The following is a 19,356-nucleotide window of genomic DNA, read 5'->3' on the forward strand; positions in this document are numbered from 1 at the left end:
GGCGGCTCTTCCCAAGGGCGTTCTCGGCGAGGTACATCCCAGCCGGGAACTGGAGGGTGGAAAGGTCAAGGGGGCGGCGGAGCTCTAGGCGGGGCCTGGTGGCCCGTCTCCCTTCCGAGACCACCCCGCTGGCGAGAGTCTCCGGGCAGGGTACGACCCCTCCCGACATCCACACCTCTCAATCTACGCCCTGCCTTCGCTCACCCCGACGGACGGACGGGCCTTCTCCCGCCAAGCACCTCGTAGTCACGGCCCCAGGGAACACCGTTTTGACCCCAGAGCGATCAAACAATTCAAACAGGTCATGCTGGGCCACTCCCAGGCCACCATCAGAGGGTCCCCCGCAAACTGGGGGAGGATCCGGTCTCCAAACCCGGGCACCCCCGCGTCCAGGCTAAGGGAGATGTTTGGCCGGCAGGGAGGCAGAGTGGGCTCCCCGGGGCCCTGTGCTGGCCAGGAGCATCACCGTACCTTCGACGCCCTGCAAAAGCAGAGGTCCAGTCGGCCCCGGCCCGACGGGACAGCTCTATTTGAACTATTGTATTTGTTAAGCACTGGCTATGGGCCGAGCGTTGGGCCATGCACCGAGGCAGATATAAATAAAACCAGATATCGTTCCGGACGTAGTTCTGGCCTGCCAATTGACCCCACCTGGCTCTTTTCACGAGCGGTACCCTGGCCAATCCAGAATCCGCCAGGGAGACTCTTAAATAAGACAAATCCGGGCAAGGGAAGTGTCTCGTCTCAGAGGGAGAACGATAAGCCTCGAAGGAGTGGAAGCGATTCAACAGAGTGAACAAATTCGTCCATCTAGGCCGCAGGCTGTAAGCTCGTTGTGGGCACGGAACAGGGCTACCACCTCCTCTTTCATACTATACTCTCCCAAGCGCTTAGGCCAGTGCTCTGTACACAGTAAGCGCCCGATAAATACCTTGGATTGATTCGATTACGGGATACTAGGAAAAAAAGACATCTGATTTCATTATCGTTTCCACCGTTTGTCCCTTAATCTAATTCGGCTGCTTTCAATGTTCAAAATAGATGCTTGACCAAAACCATCACCCGATCTACTACGGACTTGAGCACTGAATGTGGGTATCCCACAGCAGCTTACTTTGGGGGCAAACACCTTTCTGGGAAAAATCAGCTCCAAGTTGACTGGGCTAGCAGAGGGGCGGGGAAAGGAATGTTCAGCGGAGGGAAGGATGGAGGAAGAGAGGTGGGAGAGAGAGGAAGAGAGAGGGAAAAAGGGACAGAGTCCCTCCCCTTAGTTTCCATTCTGAGAGACTCACCATGGAAATCAGGGAGAAAGAGAAGGGAAAGGAGAAAAACTGGGGAGTCCATTCCCAAGACAGAAACGGAACCAATTATTCCCAGCATCCCGGCTCAGTTCTGCACACACTGTGCCATCTGATGGGCAGCTTCCATCCGCAGCCAGTGGGATGGGATCGAGTCCACGACCCCAAGCTATTTCATGACATAATACCAATTCTGCACCAGTGAAAGGGTTTGCATTTTGTCTTTAATACAAAGTTCACATTTTCAGCGTAGACAAAACACAGAGTAGCTCTCTCTTGTTTTTCTGTCTTTTACTCGAAGAACACACATTCAACAAAATTTCTGCGCCTTATTTCTTTGGGTAGAAGTCTAACATTTGTTATTTCAGGGTCGGGGAGGGAGAGAGAGAGAGAGAGAGAAGGTGTACATTAATACTGGGGGAAACAAAGAATACATTAATCTGCATAGTTGATATTAGTGACAACTAATTAAACTAAGGCCTTATCTGGAACGAACAACCACAGAGAGATAACTTGCCCTTAGTGGCGGAGACTAATTGGTCCTGTCAGGCCATGTCCCTGCCCGGTTCGGGCTGGACGGCAGATTCCTCCCCGCTGGCCTGAGCCCGACCCCGCGATGGGAAAAACCCGGGACCGCCAGAACCGGCTTTCCCGGCTAGCTCCCCGCCGCCACTCGGCCGTCCAATCCACCCCGTCCCGCCGGCCGCTCTTCCGTCGGCTCGGCAGGGCGGGGCGGATGGAGAAGAATGGCTCCTCGGATGACTTGGTGTGAAGGCTTTTCTCTGAAACCCGTCTGACTCTGAAACAGAGAGATCTCCCCATCGAATTGCTCAAGAAGCACCCTGCTTAGTGTCCGGCCTAGAAGTCTAGCCCTAGAGCGGAGGAGAAGGGGACGGGACCCAGGTCACTCCCAGAACAGACCTTTCGGTTTATGCCCAGAATCAATGCTCCTCCACGGGGCACAGGCCAGGGGCGGCCACTTCTGTCGTGACACGTGACTGCCGGCTGCCACCTGCCCTTGCCATCTAAGCAGAGGCCCCCAGGCCAGAAGAACAGGAGCAGATGCAGGCTTTAGGGGCAACAAGATCCCGGCCCCCGGGAAGTGTGGTAGCTCGTCTGTGCCGGGGCCCGACTCGCTGGACTGAATGGTTGTGGCCTTCTCGGCCAGGGTCTTCTGGGGGTCTCCCCAAGGTCCTCCCCAAGGGGGAGGAGAAGGGAGAGGTGGCCCTCGTTCGAGATGGACCGGCTCCCACGAAAGCCCTATCTCCCAACTGCCCCTCCATCTCCGTCACTCTAGCGGCCGCCTCGCCGAGAGTAATGTCCCTCGGTGACGACGACCACCCAAGATGGGGAAGAGGCCGCCGGGACCATCGATTTACTCTGCAATCTTTTCGGGAAGTAAAAAATGCTTTTTAGAGAGGGAGAGCCGGTGTCTGGTTTTCCCATCCCAACTCTGTTCCCGCCGTCTCGGCCCACGCGGGGTCGCTAGCCCCGTAAAGGTTCAAGACTCTCGAGAAAACTCGCTACCGTTTTCCTCAGGAAACGGAACCCTCAAACCAAAAGAAGCATCTGTCTCCACAGGAATAAACAGAAGAGCAGGTGTTTTTAAATAACAAATGCGAATCCGACCCCGGTGGATTTTTCAGTCTTTCAAAACAACCGCAATATCGGGCCCACTGGTGGGGGGACGGTTATCTAGCCTGGGCGAGGCGCGATAATAATACTCTTGCAAGTTCAGAGAACGTCTGCTAGAAGCTCAGAACCCTTTGCAATACTAGTCTCCTGCTGTCCCCGGGAGGTAGCTGAAGATCTGAGGCACGGAGGGGCGGTTCCCCCAACGACAAAATGGATCGTGGAACCCAAGACTCCAGATGCTTGTGACAGCCATCACACAACACAAAACGGGGCGACTCCTTCCTCCTCCCCCATTCTGGGGACAAAAAGAGGGTTCCCACAAACCTTCCTGACGGAGGGAGGATTGACTTTATCTGTGGGCTCATCTCCAGCTCTCCCTCCAAATGCTGGGTCCCTCGAAGAAATGAAGACGCCCACTCCCCGCCTCACGCTTTTCCCCGCTCCGACTCGGCACGTTAGGCTCCCAGCGAATTGGTATCACGAGGATTAGGTGATCTTTCTATAGCCACTCACTGGGAGCCAGGCACCCCGACGGGTTGGGCTCAAAAACCTTTAAGAAACGGTCCGGCAGGTGAGCGGGACTGGGCTGGGGGGAGTGACCCTGTAAGATTCAGAGGCCCGGTTGTCTTCAGAAGTTGACCTTTTCTCTTTCGAGTGTCCGTCTTTACGGGAAATGCTTGCCCGCAGAAATGCCCGTGATTTGTCAGGGAGAATAATGTCCCCAAATTGGGTGTTTCTCCCAACTCAACCAACCCTTGGGCTAAGACGCTCGCTTTCTCTGGAGCCAGCAAAAAATCTGGACGGAGGGCCTCTCCCCGCCGCCGGCCTAACTCGCCCCGTCCCGCTTCCCTCCCTTGCCCCTCCAATGCGGAGTCGGCCCCTGCCCTCCCATCCCCCCCACCGAACCCCGAGGCGGAGGGGGATAAGCTCCGGACTGACGGACCCCGAACTGATCGAAGCAGCTGCGCTCGTTCCCGCCAGCCACGAACCCACTCCCCCGGCAGTGTAAGGTGAAACTGCCCGCTCCGCCGAGCGGGGCCCCGCCTCCCTTCAACCCGGCTCCCCCAGACGCCCCAATCCGGCCACCGCCCTGCGGGGCCACGCTCCGGGGAGCGGATTGAAGGCCGGAGCCTTCCCGCGTTAGCCAAAGGGAGGGCGTTCGTTCAGAAAGGATGCAATGGTAGAGCAGCTTTCTACTAATTTTATATACACAGTACACGTACACACACGCGCACGCACACACACGCACACAGATTCTTAAGGAAAGGAAGAGGCGGACAGCACGACATCACCTGGCCAGGTTAAGACTCTCTTCTCAAATCCCTGACTCACGAGCCAGCACTTTCGGATCTCTGAGAACGGTTTCGGAAGTGGGGGGGGGGGGGGGGGGGGGGGGGGGGAGAAAAAAAGAAAAGAAAAGGCACTTAACAAAGGACGGAGGCCTGGACTGAGTGCGGCCGGGCTGGGCCCCAAGCACAGGCGGGGTCCGATTCGAATCCACCGAGATTACATTTTCAGTCTGGAATTTTTAGAAAATTAAAATTGCATAACATGGTCGTCACCCAGTCATTCACCTGCCGCACTTGCCTCCGGTTTCATTGTTTTAAAAACCAAAATATTGCTCTACCCCCACAAACCCTAGCCCCTCGGGGGGGTGGGGCGGGATTGGGGGTGAGAAGGGAGGGAGGGTGGAATTTCAGCTCAGCAGAAGTCAAGGGGGTGGCGGAGGAAACTCTCGGCGGAGTTTGACTTTTCTGCAGGCTTTGATTTTTTTTTCTTGTATGTTCGTTTAAAAAAAAAAAAAAAAGTCCAAACCCCAAACAATTAAAATACAACAGAAAGACCACTGTGCTTCCACGGAACCCGCCCCAAAGCAAATATCCCATCACTTCTATCTATCCATGAGCAAAACTCTCCTTTCAAAAAACAAAACCCAACGAAACGAGGAAAGAACTGTAAACTAGATTAAGGTCTTCTAATAAATACAGCCAAAGTCCATTTTTCCCAACGTAGCAGCAAACGGGACGGATCGCCGAAGGGCTAGGAGGCGATCCGCAGGCCCTGCGACCGAGAGCGGCCTGGGACGGTAGAAGGGTCTACTTCCACTCCTGTACGTGTCGCGACCAAGTGGAGGGGGAAGGGGATCGGGGCGAGGGCTGGGGTTGTGGATAGCGGGGCCGGGGGGAGGTGGGGGGAAGGGGCGTGACTCAAAGGGGTCTGCCCCGCCTAAGACCTGTGCAGTAAACAACTTGGATCTGCTCCAAAAAAGAAAAAAAGAAGTCCTGGGTTAGAACAGTCATTTCCAAAGAAGTGTCAAACCCACAGCAGCAACCCTCGTCATCGCTTTGCCTTTTCCCCTCGCCCAATAGCGATCCCCACCCAACGCCCTGGATTTCAAGGAGGCAATTTGGGCCAGTGACATCCATCGTAGGGGTGGGAGGCCCCGTGGGTTCCCGATAGGGAAGTCGGGACGCCAAGGCCCTAGGTCGGCCGGCTTCTCGGACCCTCCCCCTCTCCCCTCCCCAACCCGCTCGGTCTCCCCCGAGTGACGCGGCTCTGCTCTGGCTCTCTGCGGTGGAGCGGGAGGCTGCTGGGAGGGAGGGCAGAGCTCCCGATCCCTACACTGGAAATTATTGCTTGCATTTGCTCCGGAGGCTCTCAATGAGCTTGACACGTTCACTCCCGTTCAGTTCCCGACAAGCACAGCACTGCTGCCTCGTGACAACCCTACCGGCTCTTATTGCTTGTGAATACTGAGGATTTCTTTGTATGTACAAGAACAGCATGTGTGTTTGTGTGTGTGTGTGTGTATATATATATATGTGTGTGTATATCACTTGAAGGCCATTACAAATATAAGAAAGTGGAAAACTAACTGCTCCGTCTTCCCGAATCGAGAACCTAGGTGACGTGATGAAGTATGCTCCATCTCCTTTCGCCCTGGGATGCTGCCGACACGCTCAATTACTCGGTCAGAATGTACTAGGGTCGCCGGACCCGGGCGGGGGCTCCCCCGCGCTCCTTTCCAAGGACTCTTACGTCACGGGATTTGTCTGATTTTTGCTGGATTACTAAAGTGCAACATGAGATCCATATAGGTTGCTGGTTCAGTCCCAGTCTCGGTCAGTAATGACCCCCAAAAATAAGTAAAAAAAAAACCAAAAAAAAAAAAAAACCCAAAAAAAACCTAAACCCCTGAGAGCTCTCTCACGGTCAGAGACCTCGAACCGAAAGGGCCATCCTGGCCCCTGGGTGTTTCTCGGCCCGCGAGGAGGGGGACTTTTAGAGCCGGTGAGGGACAGCGATGCTGAAAGGCTAAGGATGATCAGAGGGGCCGGGTGTGAGCCGGGGGGGGGGGGGGGAGAGGGGGGATCATCTCACGACCACTCACGCCCAATCTACTCGGAGGATAAGGCAGTCAACAGGAGTCACCGGGGATACCGACGTCGCACAGTCCGACAGGGAATGACGCCCAGAGATCCGCGGCTATTATTACTCTGTCCCCGTCGCTCGGTTCGGGGAAGCGGTGATTAAGGACACCTCAGCCTGAACGGCCGGGCCGGGAGCAGGTGCCGCAACCCACTTCTCCCAACGGGGCTATCCAAGTGCCTTCGATGGATCTCTATTCCCAAAACATCGGCGGAGGAGGGCGGAAACCGGCCGTCCTTGCACGGATCGAGCGGTCCTCGCTTCCCCCAGGCCTTCCGCTTCACTCCCAACCTGGCCCCGTGGCCCCTCTCTGACGCCTCCCTAGCCCGGTGAGCGGATCGGCAAAACGGCCCTCTTCGTTTCGGTTGGGAGCTAAATTCCCGGGTCTCCAGAAACCGGGAGCTGTCCTACTGCCCCATCACAAATATAGTGTCCCCCGGGGCCGTGGGGGGGAAAAATTAAAAAAAAAAAAATCAAGTTTTCATTTATTTATTAAACAAAGAGATATTCTTTTCCTACAAGGCAAAGTGCAGGCACATATGACTTTTACGGTCAGAGAACCAGATCCGATTATATAGATCTGTAGAGTTCAGTGGCAATTCGATCAAGTCTGGAAAGCTCCCGGAGATATCTACCTTCTCCGGGACTACGGCTGCGGGTTTGAAACTGGTAGAGAGGCCCAAGCCACAGGGACCGTGTGTCGGGAATCTTCACGCCATGGGAGATCTACTGATTTTTTTTTTTTTAGTTATTATTTTTTCCCTTTAGTCTAGCCATCCCCCTTCCCGAACGCGGGGCGCCGAAAGCGCCTCTCCTCGGGAGCCCTCCCTACACACGAGAGAACGGGACTTTGAAGAGCCCGCATTCAAGAAAGGGGAAACAGAATACTGTTCTCTGGTGTCCGAGAAAAAACCCAAAAATATCAAGCAAAGCAAAGCTCACCCAAACCAAGGAACTGGAGCGGAGGGAGGGGAGGGAATTCGAAACCCGCGACGGATCACGGTTTCTTAAAAGCGTCACCCGGGGAGCCAAGAGATGGACACTTCCACCGACTCCCGACTAAGGCTTTGAGATTCCGGTGGGCTTCCAAGCACAACGCCGAGCGGGGCTCAGAGCGGGAGCGTTCCCGCCTGGGATCAGGGATCGCGGTTCCCCTCTACGTCCCGCCATTCTGCCGAAAACCTCGGAACGACGCTGACTTCGCGAGGCGGAGATCGGCTTTAACCCGCTGGCCCAACTCTACCCGAAGGCGGACGGTCGGACTGGCCGACCGAGGAGCGCTAGTGAAATCGACAGCCATGCCCTCAAGTGAGGTGCATCGGGGGAAAGGCCCGAGAGGGATGGTCACGCCTTCACACCCTTAGGCTGCTGGAGGCTGGGCCCATCTGGACAGCAGTGGGTGGGCCCGGGGCCAGGCACTGTAGTCCTGAAAATCCCCGCTTCTCTCGAGGAAAACCTGTGTCGTAACAGGGTCCCGCGTTCCCCAAAGGCCTCACGCTTAATGGGTCCTGCCGAAAGGAGCAGGGAGCCTGATGAAGAGGAATCGGAGAGATCCTTCTACCGAGAGGGCAGGCTCCAGGTCTGATCTGCTCAGAGCAACGTTTTCTCCCGAAAACATCCGGATGAATTCTCGATCCTCCCTCCGTCTGGGCTAAACGTCGACTCTGGAGACAGGGATTATAGGAATGCTCCCCGTCCTTTGCCCCGAGATCCCTCGCTTAACTCATCTACCACAACCTGGAATCCCTGCCTGAGGCTCGAGTTCGCTGACAGCGGGGAAGGGACCGCTGCCCGGCGTGGGGGGCGCGACTGGCCTCTCCGGGGCAACTTCGGCCCTCGGTGCCCGGGCACCCCCGAGCGCAAAGGATCAAGGTACCTTCCCGGCGTCCCGGACTCGGCTACATTCGACCGCTCTGCAGTTGTGTCTCGTCTGCCGGCTGATCGGAGCGCCCCAACCCCCCAGATGGATGGACGGAGTTCACCAAATCCATGCTGAGATTCTTTCTATTCCCCGGGGGGTGGGGGAAGCCAAGTTTGTGCTTCTGTGAGTTTGACAACGGAACCTCTATAAAGACAGTCGGAATGGAGGGGGCGGGAGGGGAGGGGCGGGGGAAGGGAAGGGAGAAGGGAATGGCTTTGTGTGTCTTTAGCCGAGACCAAATGGCCACTAAGTCTACACAAAAGCTTTTCCTCCTCCTGCACCTGGCTTTGATCAAGTATTGTTTTCTTTTCCTCCTCCTCCTCCGCGGCCTCCACCTCCTCCTCCTCCTCACCACAGTGCTTGGGACAGAGAATGTAAACATTGACAGAAAGAGCAGCCCTATGACCACTTAAGCACTTTCCCATCAGGTAGATCCACCAGCCAATCAAAACTTCCAACTCCTTGGCTTGCTGGGAAGTCACTGGGATTTCCGCTGTAACTTAGTGTCCCCTTTACTTTGGCCTCCATCTGGGAAGGGTAGGGGGGATTGGTAGGGGGTAAAAAAAAAAAAAAAAGGAGAAAAGAGGAGAAAAAACAGGCATAAGCACCATATTAATAATAATAATTGTGGTATTTGTTAAGCGCTTACTATGTGCCAGGCACCGTATTAAGCGGTTTTGTGTAGATATAGGCTAGTCAAGTTGGACAAAGTCCCTCTCTCTCATGAGGCTCCCAGTCTCTATCACCACTTTACAGAAGTGATAACTGAGGCCCAGAGAAGTGAAGTGACTTGGCCAAGGTCATACAGCAGACAAGTGGCAGAGCCGGGATTAGAACCCAGGTCCTTCTGACTTCCAGGCCCGGGCTCTGTCCACTAAGCCACACAACCTCTCGTGCATTTGCCATCTAGTGGGGCAGCTACCATTCCACGACGCGGCTGGCTTTCTGTATTCAGGATTCGGCGGACCCTCTGGATTCTGCTTTTGTTTTTTAAATGGAATTTGTTAAGCATTTGTTTCGTGCCAGGCACGAAACTAAGCACTGGGGTAGATAGAAGCTAATCTGGTTGGACACGGCCCACGGCCCGCATGGGGTTCACAGTCTTAATCCCCATTTTACAGATGAGGGAACGGAGGCCTGGAGAAGCGAAGCACCGCGCTTCGAGTCACATGGCAGACAAATGGCAGAGCCGGAACTAGAACCCAGGTTCCTCTGACTCCCCGGCCCCTGCTCCTTCCACTTGGTCACGTTGCTTCGAGCTCTGCAGATTCACTGAACTGCATAGATCTGGATCTTTCACCCCCGCTGTTTTAACAGGAGCTAGCCTTCCCCAGGACATCGTCGAGTGTGCAAATGGGAAATGTTAACGTACCTCCTTAACCTGTAGGCTGCTAGCTACTTGTGGGCAGGGATCGCATTTACTAACACCGTTGCGTTATACTTTCCCAAGAGCTCAAAAAATACCACTGACTGACCAAACCACTTACTTACTTATTACCGTACTTACTCTATTGTACCCCAAGTGCTCTGTAACAGTGGGCTGCACGAAGCATATGGGCGTGGCATAGTGGATAGAGCACGGATCTGGGTTCTAATCCAGGCTTTGCCTTGGGCAAATCACCTCACTTCTCTGTGCCTCAGTTCCCTCAACTGTAAAATGGGAATTAAGACTGTGAGCCCCGTTTACCCCAGCGCTTAGTAATAATAATGTTGGCATTTGTTAAGCGCTTACTATGTGCAGAGCACTGTTCTAAGCACTGGGGTAGATACAGGGTAATCAGGTTGTCCCACGTGAGGCTCACAGTTAATCCTCATTTTACAGATGAGGTAACAGGCACAGAGAAGTTAAGTGACTTGCCCACAGTCACACAGCTGACAAGTGGCGGAGCTGGGATACAATGCCTGGAGCATGGTAAAAGAAGTTGACATTTCTAGGTTATTTTCCTTTTGTGTTCTTTCTGCTCTCCTTTCCTTTCTGAAGATTCTCACCTTTCTGAGAGGCCAGAAAAGGCACAGTGGATCAGTCGATCAGTGGTACTTATTGAGCGTGATGCAGGAAAGGGTTTGACACTAGGGTTGAAGTGCCAACTGGCCACTGGAGCCTTCCGTATTCATAGCTTAAAGGCCGACTCCAGGCCCAGTGAGAGAGAAAGTCCCTTTAGCTGCCAGTTTAAAGGGAAGGGGATAGATTTTCCCCACTTCCTTGGTGGCAAAATGAGGTAGCAAGGACAGAGACTGTTAGGCCAAGAACCCTGCTGACCCACGCTGCTGATCGCTAATTTGGTTGTGGTATATTCTCCCAAGCGTTTAGCACATTTCTCTGCACGTAGTAGGCACTCGATAAATACCACTACGCGTTTGACTGGCCAGAATGAGACGGCATCTGAAAGGATCCCTCCTCTGAGTGCCCATTAGCCAGCGCCCAGGAAGACCTTCAACTGCTCCCCGGCTGCTCGCTGGTGCCGGCAGTTGCCTCGAGGGCGGCTGCTTCCCTTTCGGGTACCGAAAAGCCTGGCGGGCAGTGATTTCACTGTGCCCGGCTTCTGAGAATGAAAGGGAACTCTGAGGGGCATTCAACTGGAGCTCAACACGCAAAGGTTTCCGTGGCCTTGGTGGACGACAGTTGATCGTCAATTAATCTTAGGCTAGACCGTGACTCTCATGTGGTACAGGGAACTGTGTCCAACCTGATAACCTTGTATCTACCCCAGTGCTGAGCATACTGTTTAGTACACAGTGAGCCCTTAACGAATGCTATATGTTTGCTGTGCAAACAAGCATAAAAAAAAAAAAAAAGGCAAGGAACCAAACATATTAGGTATTTGTTAAGGGTTTACTATGTGCCAAAGATTGTATATATACACATAGAGACATACTGGGGGGGCGGGGGAGAGAGGGGGGGAGAGAGAGAGAGAGAGAGAGAGAGAGGAGAAAGACAGAGAGAGAGTACGCATACCCAAATATTTCCCCAAACCAGATAATGGGCATCTCTTCCTGAGTACCGGGTGTTTCTTGGGCTTTCCCTCTCACTGTTTGATCCAAAGCCCCCAAACACCAATGAGAAGCTAAAAAAAGCCCCTTGTACCCTCAACTCCTGCCCCTCCTCTCCCTCCAGGCTGAGTAGGGAAAGCAACAGAGAGAGAGAGAGATCATTTTGGCTCCCGTGGGAAACAATGAGAACCACCGGGACCCAGGAGAAAGGAGGAGTCCAAAACTCCCTTACCATTGTAAGCTTGCTGTAAGTGAGTAGGCAGAGGTGAGTGAGAAAGCGTCGCTGCTGCGTGCTGAGCTCCTGGCTGTAAACCCTTTAGCAAATCTGAGGAGAAGGAAAAAATGGAAATTAGGCTTAAGAACACTTAGCAGGCTTGAAACCAATCCTAAGGTAAGACCCTACAAACTTTGGCCTTGGACCTGGGGTGGGGAGGGGAAAGGCAGCCAGGACCATCTTCACAGACTGAACCCTGGGCTGGAGGACTACTGAACAAATGCTTCTCTCTCCCCTTTTTTAAAGGCCTGGGCTCTCTCCACTAGGCCATGCTGCTTCTCTTCTGTTGGCTGGCCCGTTCAAAACTGAATATGATTAGTTTAATCTGGCATTTTACTCTCAATTGTCCCCATTCCAAAAGGCAGAGTTGATGCTTGGGTATGGTTTTCAGGGAGAGCAAGGCTCACTGGAGAGGATCAGAAAGAGAAGCGTTCAAATTTGCAGGAGAGTGGAACCATGAGTTAAACGGTTGTGGCAGATTCCCATCTCTAGTGGGATCGGCTCATCCCCAGAAATTCCATCAGGGCTGGGGCAGCCTGAGAGCTCCAGAAATCCACAGAATTCAATTCTCCCTTAGTTCTCCCATTTATCGTCTGTGCAGGGTTCGGGAGTCCACTCTCCTTTACAAAATACGACCTGTGGAACAACTAGATCTACATCTAAGGAGAGCAGCGGGGACCACTCGGTCCGGTTGCCATCACCCAAGTCCCTCCTCTGCTTCCGACCATGGGAAACCCCTCTGCGTTTTAAGACGAGGGGATTGGAAACTTGACTCTGGTGTCTGAAGGAAGTGAGAGAACAGTTGCTGAGCACGGAAGAACTGCTTCTTAACCGATGTTCCCTTTATTTACCCCTTTCCTAAGCCCCCAGCAGTTAGGTGCATGTCCGTACTTCATTTATTTTTATTATTGACTGCCTCGCCTTCTAGACTCTAAGCTGTAAGATCCACTGTGGGCGGGGAATGTGCCTACCGACTCTGTTATTCTGTACTCTCCGAAGGGCTTAGTACAGTACTCAGCACACAGTAAGCACTCAAATATGACTGATTGACTGATGTGGCAACTGTGCTACTGAAATGAGGGTTCCACAAGATGCTAAAAACTGGGAGCGGGGAAGGGGAGTCAGATACCCTAATCCAATCCACAAAGATTGGATTTATAAAGTTAACACTCCATTTTAATCAAACTGACCAGATTACAGGCTACACCTAGATCTGATTTTCTCATTTCTCTGGTCCCTAAAGATCTGTCTCTCGTATTCCTCCGTGCGCCCTTCAATCGTGACTTTCCAGGATTTCCTGCCTCTGTTCCATAAGGCTGGAGGTTGTTTTTTTGTTTAAATAGCATTTGTTAAGCACTTACTATGTGCCACGCTCTGTTCTAAGCATTGGGGTAGATCCAAGCTAATCAGGTTGGACAGAGTCCATATCCCACGTGGGGCTCACGGTCTTAATAACCATTTTACAGATGAGGGAACTGAGGTCCAGAGAAGTGAAGTGACTTTCCCTCGTTCTCACACCAGACAAGTGGAGGAGCTGGGATTAGAACCCAGGTCCTTCTGACTCCCAGGGTCCATGCTCTATCCACTAGACCACGCCGCTTAAGTTAAGATGTGCTGGTGCCCCAGGGATCGGCTGCACGTACTGCTCATTTCTCGTTCTTTTCTCCACAGGCAGGGAACGCATCATATCCCTTGTTATGAGGAAGGAACGGGTCTGCCAACTCTCGAGCACTCAATACGGTGCTCTGCCCCCGGCAAGTGCTCGATAAATCCCCCGGACGACTTACTCTGAGTTAGGCTGTGGTGGAAAGCTGCTGAGGTAGATCCCGCAGTGGTAGTCACTCCAGCTGTGTCCGTCCCGAAGCCAAGCAACTCCAAAGGAAACTGGAAGGGCATGGTCACAGGAACAAGGCCACCCAGCATCCCAAATGGAGTCACATTTTGATTCGTTATGGATAAGGGTGATGTCATGAGAGTCAGAGGTGAGGCATTAGCCAATAGTGATGCTCCTGCTGTGGACTGTGCAGAAACCAGGGGGCAAAATGTTTACAAAACGCCTTCTAAACCAAACCCTAAAATGACGCTGCCATACCCACCCACGACTCTGCACCTTGCTCCTTCCCCGGCCTGGAGAGGCTTTGGACTGACAGAACCCAGCGTCTCACAGTGACAGCAGACACTTTCCCCCCGACTGCAGTTTTGTTTTTAATTTTCTCCTAATTTCCGGTGGGCACAATCAATTTGGGATGACATTCGCCGCCTTTCAACCCCATAATAATGTACGGACCAAGCTCGGAAGGTTTGGCTTAAATGACAGGACAGGACTAACTGGATAGTTCCTGAAAATTCTGGCATCAACAAAGAGAAACTATAGTAAAAATACAAGCGAGGAACCAAAAAGCACTCCCCTACCCCAGATCTGGGTTGGAGGCAAAAATTTTCCTCTCTGCCTCTTCCTTTGCCCTCTCCCTCTCCTACTCCACTTTCCCTCCTGGGCCTTTTCTCCGCCCTGATTCTCTCTTCTTCCTCCCTTAAAGAAAGCCAAGGGCAGCTTGTGTTGCCAGCTAACAAGAGCTCTACCTCGATCTCCTCCTCTCCACAAACAACCTCATTCAGATAGACTCTCCTTCGCTCTCTCAGCTCCCGCCGCCCCTCCCCCCAGCTCCCAACGTCCCTCTGGCTCCTGTTGCGCACGAATCTGCTGGTCCAGGGATGGGCTGGGGTGGTCTGCTACCCGACCCGGCCCTCCGGGCCGGCTCTGAGATGCAGTCGCGGAGCCGGGCAAGGAGGCAGCCCAGGGAAGATGGGCCTCTATTAGCTCGTGTCTGGGGCCAAATCACATTTTCCACCAGAGTTCCGATACCCCAGGACCTCACCAGCCTTCTCTCCTTCAAAGAGCAACGTCCCAGTGGCAGCCATGATTCTGCTCAGTGACTCCCCGGCAAGAGTCGGTAGCGTATAGGCTCCCTTAGAACCAGAGAGGTGACCAGAAGTGCCAGACTTTACCCCATGAAGCAGCCCCATTTAGTCTCTAATGCTGGTCTACTGTTGCTGGGACTGGACTCAAAAAAGCACGACGACATATAAAACAGACTAAAACTGCCTGGCCAAATTTCCGGAATCCAAGGAGCTATGGGGAATGAAATCAGGAAGCCCCACTGCGGGTGCGGGTAACGGTTGTCCTGGGTCCAGCCCGAGGTCTGCCCAGGTCAGTACCCTGCTCCTGTCCGCGGGCACCGGGAAGCTCGGAGGAATCGTACGACGGTTGCCTTCCTGGACAACCGTCCTCATGGTAACAGACTGACCAGCTGTCATTCCGAACCTGTGCTCCAAATAACCCATCATGGGCCTCTCATAAGTGAATTTATCCAAATCATCTTTGAACCAACTACCATTTGTCTGCACAACTTCCTGGGACATGCGATCACTAGATTCTCTCCCCTGAAGCCAACTAGAAGGCAGATATTCTTTCACTAAAATATATATATATATACATATACATATATGCATATATATATTCCAGGAGTTTTGTTTTTATTTATATATATATATATATATATAAAAATAAAAACAAAACTCCTGGAATTATGAGGGGAAAAAAGAGGGGGTGAGGGTGGAGAGGAGTAAAAATTACAGTACTTAGTCATTAACCAAATCATGAGTTAGCAACTTCTCGATAGTCCACTCAAAAAAATTCCAGCAACCATCGAGACTGCAGTAAATCTACTGCAGCTATCAAGATACTTTCCCGAGAGAAAGAGAATAAAAATTCCTGCATATATGATCTAGCTACATATGACGTACAAAGGAAACTGTTTTGATCAAAGCGGACATAAATTACACTTAGTGACCAAAGTGGGCTTGGGTTCAGGACTGAATTCGCCCCTCCAAAGAGAAATATTTTGGAAACAGCTGGATTAGAAATAATCAGGTTGGCATTGACTCGTCGATGAAGGAATGCTCTTTTCCTGAAACCACAAATCCCTGCCCGTATCATCTCCTGTATTACCCAGGAAATGAGACTGTCACAGCTTCAGTGGGAGCCGAGCACCAGTGTAGGGCTTCTCGGGGGCCGAGGAGGACCAGCTTTCTATCAAGTAAACGGACTCCCTGCGGCTTGAAGGGGCTCAGCTGGACGGTCCAGAAGCCTCTAGCCCCATGGCTGACCACTTAAGCAGGAAGCTCAGGTCTTGCCCCTGGATTGCCCCTAGAAAGCGGGCTCTGGGAGGCTGGAAGGAAACCTCTGCAGTAACCCCCCTGAAGGTAGGGTGGGTGGAGGTGTGTGTGGGCAGCGGGGGGGAGGGGGCGAGGCTGGTCTTAGGGAGCACTCTGGCACTCTGAAAGGGACAAGGGCAAGAGGAGAGATAATCTCAGTCAAGCCCATAGCTGTTAGAGAGGGAGGGGGCAGGAGGCAGACTCCTACAGTCCACTGCGACTGGGCATGAGATGTCACGCCACGTCATGCCCACGGCCCTCCACGCCAAGGGAGTGTGGGGCACCTACACTGGCGATGCGACTGGAGTTCCTCCGGCTTCTAGTCAAAAGCATTCACTCCATCAACAACATTTATTGGAAGCCTTCTGGGTGCAGAGCTCAGGATCTGCACCGACGGGAGTAACAGAGAAAGAAAGACCCGAGCCTCGCCCTCGAAGAGCTTACAATCTCACGGCCGGGGGTGGACAGGAAGAACACAGACGAACAACGTACAGACAGACATAAAGCGCAAGTGACAGAGGCGGAGAGTACAGCGATACATAAGGATACAAGCGACAGAGATACGTACACAACATTTACAAAGGAATCGCAGCACTAGCCGGGAGATAACTGGAATGAGTGGAGTGCTCAGACACCAATAGGGCTCATCTGGGCAGGCTTCCAGGAAGAGGGAGCTTTCTAAAAGGACAACTTTGAAGGAAGGGCACATCGTGGCTTGGCCAAAAGGGGAGGAAACGAAGACAGGGCGAGTTACAAATCGGGGGGGCGGGGGATGATAAGCAGTTTACAAAGGGGAGTGGAGTCCAATGAGGTAAGGAGGAGCCGCCGAGAGGTCCCTGGGAAGCCACTGTAAACTCTGAGGGCTGGTGAGCAAGTTGAGGGAGAAAGACGACTCTTGGGGGCTCGAGGTGTGGGGCGAGAGGAGGGAGTTCAGCAAGGAAGCAGGAACGAAGCAGTGAGGAGCCAGAAGGGTCAGGGGTGGTGGGAACGGAGACGGGAGGGCTGTGAATCCGCCCGAACGTTTCCGAGGACGGATAGGCAGGTCTCGGTGATTGACTGCCCCTAAATGAAGGGGAAGTCAGCAGGAGGGCCTCCCAAGTTCGGAGCGAGGAGGAGGAGGGCGAGGAGGAGGTATAGTGGGGTTTGTAGACAGAAAGGGGTTTGCCAGGGACCAGGCAGACAGTGGCACTTCTTAAAAAGAGGCTGGGAAAAATCACGACTCCAAGAGGACGACATGGAATGATGCCCGGTGGACCAACAGGGTAGCAATTTTTCCACAAGCGCAGCGGAAGGGACGGACGGTTACACCTAAGTCAGCTCAGACTTAACCACGTGAGGAGAAAATTCTCCAACGGTAGCAACGCCCTCAGTCTATTGCACCCCTAAAAATGCCAATACCCACGGGCCCCGGGCACATTCACACACAGAAGCTCTTTCAAAATCACAGCCCTGTCAAGACCAGCACCACACCGCTTGGCAAACACTCGGACAAGGGCAGGATCCTCACTCATCTCGGTCCCGGGTCCTCTCCGAGATCCGGGGAGACCCGGCAGGGTCGATTCAATCTCTTTCTAGAACCCAGCAGTCAGGCCTGGGAGACTAAGAGGAACCAAGGGATGTCATCTCAGTTCAGTGTAAGAAGTCTTACATTTTTGCCCGACGGGACAGCCTCATGGCAACCTGGGAAAACATCGCCTTGTCTGAACACCCCTGCTCCACCTGCCATCTGCCAGATAGGTCAGGGGCCTAATCTATTCTGGCCGTCAAGGCAGTTTCTGGCTGCCGTTTGGACACCCAGCCCCACACCTGCCATCCACTCCCGCTCCGTTCCTAAGAATGAGCACCAGGGCGCCTATGTCATCCTGAAGTGGCCCCAAATTAGCCCTGGTCCTAATCCTCAAGGACTCTGAGGGTTCAAAGTTTAGGCCTGGGTCTGCAGACAGAGATAATCCAGGAACCCGGGGGGCTTGTGCCTAACACAGACCCCAATCTAGGAGAGACTGGGACCAGCCTCTGGCCTTTTGGATCCTCAGACGCAGGGAGGATCCAAACCAGGCCGGTCCTCCCGGGACCGCTCCGGACCGGCGGTCTCGGGGCTGGCCCTGGCCTTCAGGGGAAAAGGGATGGGGGGAATGAGATGCCTTCCTAATCTGCCACTACGTCAAACTTTCACGAGGGAAACCTCGTTCACGTAGCCAGCCTACAGAAAACCACATAGGGGAGAGAGGGCGTTAATCTGAAGGGATACCGTGACGCCTTTTCTGATTTTCAGGTCAAGTGCGTCACCTCCCTCCCCTTTCCAATCCGACAGGCCGCAGTCCTCCCCATCTCTAGAGCCCTCCTGAAATCTCATCTCTCCCAGGAGGCTTTCCCGGACTAATCTTTCTCTCGTCGGCTCCGATCCTCCTATCCACCTCCTCGGTACCCACGCGCTCACGTCGACCCTCAGCGATTGTGTACGTACCCATTTCTACACCCTACCATTAAAGCGCTAATTTATTTATTCTCTCCTTCGTTCCCTTCTCTGCTCTGAGTGGGTAGTTACTGGATATTTCTCTCAGTCTCTACTGAACTCTCCTAAGTGCTTAGTTCAGTGCTCTGCAGACAGCGGCTCCTCCAAGATTTCTACAGATTGAGCGAGGTCCCCGGAAATGGTAACCTCTCTAAAAATGTGGATTTTCTAGGTACAGCAGATCTGCCAGGGTCTTCCAGCTAACCACCCGGGGCAATCAAGTGTATAGGGGCAGCGGGTGCGGGTGGGGGGGGGGGAGGGGGAAATGTGGGGAAAAAGGACGTTCCCTTTCCTTAGGAACAGAGGCGAGTACTCGGAGAAAAGCACACTGGGGTCCCCTGGAAGGCAGGAGAATCGAAAAACTCCTCCCAGCCCCCAGAGCTGGCCATCCGGTGAGCTTCGCCTGGCTACGTGGGCATCGGTCTGAAACACCGCCACGCAGTCGAGAGAGCAAAGACCCTCCGGGGATTCTCCCGATATCGGCTACGGCATCGCTCCTCCCCCAGCCCCGCAGGCGGTCAGGACGAGACCGCTCGTCAGCTACGTACCTGCACGCTGGCCGCTACCACTGAAGACCCTGAGGCAGAGGATGGTCTGTGCGGAGTAGATAACTGTTTAGTAGCACCCTGTGTTCCACTTCCTGCTCCCCCAGTGAGACTAGTCCTATTAGTCGCGCTCGAGCTAGGGTTGCCGCCTCTGCTGGTGGGTACATTCATTCCGACGCCGCTCAAGCTATTCTTTCCGGCAGTTCCAGTGGAAGAGGGGTTGGCCATCTTGGAAGAGGCCTGGAGATTCTTGGTGGGCTGAAGGCCTGAGGGGCGATTCGAGGGTAGGACGTTCAAAGTGGGGGACTGTCTGCTGATGTGGCCTCCGCTCGGCTGCTTGTGGGGTTGGGGGGTGCTGCTGCTGGAGTGGCTACTCTGGGCTACTAGTGCACTAGAAGTGGAAGAACTGGGGGAGGCCATGGGCTTGGGGGGTGCCGCAGACTTCGACAGGCTCAGTTTCGTGGACAGGGGAGGTTTAGTGGCCAGAGAGGGTTTGGGGGAGGGCTTGGGGGGCAAGGGGGAGGGCTTGGGGGGCG

The 19,356-nt window shown here is 53.6% G+C and overlaps 1 protein-coding gene across 2 annotated transcripts in view; it reads right to left on the reverse strand.

Moving 5' to 3' along the window:
- Positions 1-6,835: 6,835 nt before the first annotated feature.
- UBN2 (ubinuclein 2) overlaps positions 6,836-19,356 on the reverse strand; it is a 67,245-nt gene continuing 54,724 nt past the window's right edge. The window contains exons 15-18 of one of the 2 annotated variants that reach the window (XM_029074804.2): positions 18,824-19,324; positions 13,336-13,567; positions 11,507-11,599; positions 6,836-8,811 (exon numbers count right to left, since the gene is read on the reverse strand). In XM_029074804.2, coding sequence (XP_028930637.1) covers positions 8,762-8,811; positions 11,507-11,599; positions 13,336-13,567; positions 18,824-19,324 — 876 coding nt within the window. In that variant the 3' untranslated portion in view covers positions 6,836-8,761. The remainder of the gene's footprint in view (positions 8,812-11,506; positions 11,600-13,335; positions 13,568-18,823; positions 19,325-19,356) is intronic. The other variant, XM_029074803.2, reaches the window with a different exon arrangement.

The sequence above is a fragment of the Ornithorhynchus anatinus genome, chromosome 11, assembly GCF_004115215.2.
Source record: "Ornithorhynchus anatinus isolate Pmale09 chromosome 11, mOrnAna1.pri.v4, whole genome shotgun sequence".
Classification (NCBI taxonomy): domain Eukaryota; kingdom Metazoa; phylum Chordata; class Mammalia; order Monotremata; family Ornithorhynchidae; genus Ornithorhynchus; species Ornithorhynchus anatinus.